This window comes from Zonotrichia leucophrys, chromosome 2 (assembly GCF_028769735.1).
Source record: "Zonotrichia leucophrys gambelii isolate GWCS_2022_RI chromosome 2, RI_Zleu_2.0, whole genome shotgun sequence".
Lineage (NCBI taxonomy): Eukaryota > Metazoa > Chordata > Aves > Passeriformes > Passerellidae > Zonotrichia > Zonotrichia leucophrys.
Genome location: NC_088171.1, coordinates 82855562 through 82861182, shown reverse-complemented (window position 1 = coordinate 82861182; position 5621 = coordinate 82855562). Strand labels below are relative to the sequence as shown.

Sequence of the window (5621 nt, the reverse complement as noted above, 5' to 3'; positions counted from 1 at the left end):
ATTTCACACATTTTCAGGGCCTCTGGGCTGTGGAGCTGTTCATCCCTCACTGCCCTCTAAATCCAAGCTGATCCCAGGACAAGGGGTGGTGGCTTCAAACTGAAAGTGGGCAGGTTAGGGTGAGGTATTAGGAAGAAATTCTTCACTGTGAGGGTGGTGAAACACTAAAATGGGTTGTCCTTCTCAGCTGTGCATGCCCATGTCTGGAAGTGCTCAAGGCCAGGTTGGAGAGGGCTTTGAGCAACTTCCTCATGGCAGGGGAGTTTAAACTAGGTAACCTTTAAGATCCCTTCCAGTGGAAATTATTCTGTGGCTCTATGAATCCATGAGGTATAAGTAAGACTTCTGGGAACACCAGTCTTTAAAAGAGTCCTACTCCAGCAAATCTGACACACAAGCTGGTGTCAGTGCTAGGGGACAGAATACTCCAGCACCCAGACCAGTATCTACAGGCCTCTTGCCTCCTAAATGTTCTCTCAACTATCATTTAAATACCGTTTCCCCTGCCTGCTGTCAACAATTTTGCTCTTAAGCTCCTTTTCCAACTACATTATACACACACAAAAAATCCTTTTTACCTGTGTCCTATATACATCCCACTTGGCAGTCACAAACCTTGCTCCAACAGCTCCTAGGGATCCAGAGCATCCAGGCTGAGCCAAACACAAACATGGAGCACCTTCTCCTTGTCACTTTTCGAAGTTCATACAGTCAAATTGTGAAGGTGAAAGTGATTAGAGGTGGAACAAATACAAGAAAAAGCAAGCGTGCATGGCAGGGTAATATTAGGCAGCAACTCAATTAACCTAGACTGGTAGGTAACCAAGTTTAAAAGGAACACCTAGTTTTGGTTTTGTTTTTCCTCTGGCTGTGTTAAAGTCTGGTGGCACCCGGCATCTCGGATGGGCTGTGCCTCAGGCAGGTAACTGAGCACAGAGTGCTTCGAGTGCGCAAACTATGCCACCAGTAATTCCAAACATGCCTAAATCCCTGCTAAGTCTTAGCGAAGTAGGCAGGCCAGCACATGCACATAGTGCTGTCTTGGAGCTCCTACCCAAAACCACTCCATTTGGCAACCAGAAGAAAGCTAAAGCAATAAAATAATTTGCTGATGCAAAAAGTCAAGATAGATCTGGGAGAACAAACATAAAAGCACAAAGGGCTCCAGCTTCACAAATACCCAAGACTAAAAGGGCTCCTCTTGCTGCCACTGCAAACCCAATCTATCCCACAAGCCTCTGATCCCTGGGTGAGGAGCCACCATCCTGTTCCAAACTGGGGCTCCCTCATGTATGAACAGTTACAGATCCCATAGATGAGCTCACAGCTAACCAGGACTTCAGGTGACAATTGCTGATCCCCAAAATCTCCTGTTTCAGGTACTAAAATGGAGGTTTTCATCATAAAACCAAATAAGCCAAGCTGACATCACCTTCAGATGTAAAATTTTAAGAGCCAAGTCTTGATACACATTTTATTTCTATCAGTGTGGAACTGAAGAATATGCTATTTTTTCCACAGCTTTCAGTTCACACTCCAAAGAGAAGCGTACAAAAGAAAAATGTCAGGATTCAGATTTTCTCAAATTTTTATTCAACAACCTGCTTGCAGAAAATGAATAAACAAAAGCTTACATTAAATACTGTACAAAATATCGAAGTTGTAGAGGAGCTAGTCCCCAGGTATGCTCACGTTTTATATCCTTAGCTATCTGCACTGCAGCTCCCAGAACAAAAGATCTGAAGGTTTTCCTGGCTGCAACTAATTATGACACATGAGAACCGCAGCCCTTGACAGGCTCCTGCTCAGTAGAATTTGGCAATACAAAAGCAGTCAACTGTTCTTACTGCAGTAAAAAAAACCCAAAGTTTACAAATGAAAAATAATCAAGTGTAATAAATGTATTTCTCTTAAGAAACAGATGAGCCCACAATCCTGAGGCACACTTTCCAGAAAAAAAAAAAAAACCAACCTGTTTTTCTGCTATGGAAATGCACTTTGTGGGAAATGCTCTGCATTGATGACCTGTAACCAATTACATTTCTCAAATCCTCCAGGAAAGAAAAGCAGATTACCATAGGAAGTTTCAACCACAATCACTGAGCAGAAGTCTTCAGAAAGATTCAGCAGCTTCAGACCAGAACCATGAACAATCATCAAGCTCCTTTACAGTCACCACTGCCATTTTTAGTACAGTTGTTAGGAGGGCTTAGATTCTCTCTCTCTCCAATCAATGTTTTTATAACATGGTGTCAGTTTATGAGACATTTTTAGAGCTATCAAAGGCCAACTTAAGGAGGAGGATCTTCTCCTCTAATAGCTTTGTACTTTGCCATATCTTCTGGGAACACCTTTGTCAGTTCTTGAATTAACAGGCTTTTAAATTTCTGGAAAGAGAAAAAAATAAATGTATATACATCACTGGACAATTTATTTAGATTTCATCAAGCATTACCCAATGAACAGATATGTTTGTACTCAACATACCTCTCAGTGAACTGAAGTACCCAAAAATCCCCAAAACCACACAAACAAAGAAAATTGTATTTTCAAAATGCACATAAAATGCCCAAGTGAAATCCACGAGGAATGCATGAGGCAAACATACATGTCTGTGAATTCCCAGAAATTCACCTGCATTTTCTCCTAAGAAATACAAAGCAGTTGGACCTCTCTAGTGAACTCTGGTGCACCCATATCTGCCTGACCTTGTTAAGGAAAGCTGGTTAAGGACATGTCCTCTTGATTTGATATGGAATCCACTCCACCTTCAAAAAGCAACTCACACCTGCCTTACAAGTACATAATTTCACAAGCACAGAGAAAAGAAAAAGCTCAGGACTGATCTCCATATGTCTACATTCTGCAGTACAACTTGTCATCCTCCACACTAAGTTCAGCCAAAGAACATTCTCAGAACTCACTAAACTTCCTTTTCTGACTGTGATTTTTCTGCAGTAGTTCCAGGAGTTAAACAGTATCACAGAATGCTTAGGTTCACACTAAATGAAAGCACAAATTAAGAAACCCCTAAGCACTGGGATGTATTTTCACAAATTTTATAAAGACTGGCTGATGATTATAGAGCATATTTGACATTTTAAGCCTCTACTATCCATTCCAGACCTGAAAAATACCCGTTCTGTTTTGCTTATTTTTAAATTTGCACACAGCAAAATTCCACACCAGCAAAAAACCCAAGTAAAACAGCCCTACTGTTACATATAGCTTTAATCAATATAAAATCACAGTGAAAGTTGCATCCCCTACTGTGGGATAAACTACAGGTTTCCTTTCCTGAACAGGGGGTATCAGCAACAATTAAGATACAGGGATGCAGAGCAATTTGTACAACAAATGACATAATAACAGAAGTTAATAACTGCACAAGTGAAACATACCCAGGAATGTTTACAGGAAAGTAAAAACTTATCAAATACATTGTTGCATTACACTTCCATTAATTCTGGTTTACCTTCATAGTGTCAATTTTCCCTTTCACCTGCTCATTTTTAGCCAAAGCTCGCTCCAGACACTCTTTAGTGTAAAGCTGAGGGTTGCGGCCTTGATCGATGTATCTGCAAACAGAAAAGACACTGCTAAAAATGATCATATTCCTACTGGGAAGCTTTCCAAGGCACAGAATTACTCATCTTGCTGCCTTTTTCTTTCTACCATTATCTGAAATGTGCATTTTAAAAACCACCACAGTTAAACTCAGCCATTTCCAAAAGGCAGCTCAAGGACAAGGCCACGGCCAGCAAACCTGTGTTTCCAGAAAGCCAGGAGAGCTTTGAATGAAGTATTAAAGGCACATAAAAAAATATATATATCTACCAGCTCCTGAGAGGTTATAAGCACAGATGATCAGAGGAAGATGGTCCTTTCCCAAGCAACTGGAAGGGCACAAAGCAGGAAGTGGGTGAGTTAGGACATGGTGAGCAATAAGCACACAGGAATATGGCACCCAGCAAATCAAGGATGAGGAAGAGCTGCACACACCACAGTGAAGAGTAAAAATTAACACTACTATATCAGCAAACTCATCTACAATTTTGTTTTGCAATACAATTCCTGGCAAAGGGAAACTCACAAGAGAGAACATTTAAGAGAGTCATCACAAATTTACAGCTGGAGTAAAAGCTCAATTGAAAAAAGCAATGTACAGCCAGTAGCACACTGGAGTACAGCAGACCAGCAATGCCTAGACCTGGATGAAACACCAGTAAATTAACTTACCAGCTATATCACAAAAGCTCTCTAGTATAGCTCTTCCTCTAAGTTGGTTTTTCTTTTAATGTTGCAGTTTTCTGAAACTAAACACCTGAGTACTGACTTACTTTATTTTCGCTTGGAACTTTAATTCCTGATCCTCATCTAGTGTAAAAGTCTATTTTAAAAAATGAAAGCTGACTTACTAAATGGGTGTCCATGACAGGGGTGTTAGAAACTAATGTTCCTGAAGGTCCCTTCTAACCTGACTCATTCTGTGATATTATTAAATCACTAAATTTGGCAGAATTCGTGTTACTGCCTACATATGCAGAAGTAAAAAAAAGTCTGAAAGGCCACGCTGGGCAGGGCTCTGAGCAACTTATCTAGTAGGTGGCATCCCTGCCCACGGCGGGGGAGCTGGAACTAGAAGAGCTTTAAGGTCCTTTCCAACTCAAAGCATCCCGTGGTTCTATGAAGACAGGTACATATTTTATGATCTCTCCTACCTTTCTGCCTTCACACAGGCAGAAGGCACTTCTGACCTCCCTCTGCCTGCCCACGTTCTCATGAAGCATTCAGAAGGACCGGGTTTGAGACAAGCAGCCCTCAGCCAAAATACCCACTCTGCGAAGCCAGACTACCTCCAGTCACCGACTGCAGCAGGTCCCCTTCCAGGCACACACAGACTTACTCAAAAACCTCCAAGGGCACGCTGATATCGTGAAGCTGCTGCCGGCATTTGTCGATATCCTGCAAGCCCGTCACCATGAAATTCCTGTCGGGAAGAAAACGGGTGGGGTTTAGCCGTTTTCGGGGTCGCTGCGCTGCCCCTGAGGGTGGGCGCGATGCCAGCGATAGCCAGGCAGAGAGCGAGAGAGCCCTGAGGCACCACGCCGGGCCTGGAGAGGGAAAAGGCCCCGCAGCCCAGCCCGGCCCGCCCCCGACAAAGCCCCTCACAGTTTCTGATTGAGCCCCGTCTGGCTGCTGGGCTGGAAGTCGCTGACGATGATGCCGAGCTGCCTGATGTTCTCCACGAACTTCTCCAGATGCTCCTCCAGGGAGTCAAACTTCTCCGCCATCGCCGCCACCTCCCCCGCCCAGCGCCACTTCCGCTCAGCCGCGCCTGCGCGGTACGGCGGGAGGCGCGAGGCGGGGCGGCCGCGCCCCCGGCCAAGCCACGCCCCCTGGCCAAGCCACGCCCCCTCCCTCACGGGCGACACCGCCCCGGCTCCCTCCGCCCGCTGAGGGGAACCCGGGACAGCGCCGGATCGGCGGCCGCGCCCCGGCGTTGTGTGTTCGAACGTGTCCTGTGCCTGCCAGCTCTGAGCCCTCTCCGGGCCTGTGTAAGAAATAGAAGCGGTGACAGGCAGCGATTCTGTTTCATAATTAACCCCACGCTGGAATCA

The 5621-nt window shown here is 44.6% G+C and overlaps 1 protein-coding gene across 1 annotated transcript; it reads right to left on the bottom strand.

Annotated features, from left to right (window-relative positions):
- Nucleotides 1–1570: 1570 nt before the first annotated feature.
- On the bottom strand, nt 1571–5345 carry MED10 (mediator complex subunit 10). Its single transcript, XM_064705544.1, has 4 exons — nt 5173–5345; nt 4907–4990; nt 3476–3578; nt 1571–2387 (listed from the first exon to the last, which is right to left on the bottom strand). Exons 1-4 carry the CDS (start codon nt 5292–5294, stop codon nt 2292–2294), a joined length of 405 nt encoding a protein of 134 aa, XP_064561614.1. The 5' UTR covers nt 5295–5345; the 3' UTR covers nt 1571–2291.
- Nucleotides 5346–5621: the final 276 nt, after the last annotated feature.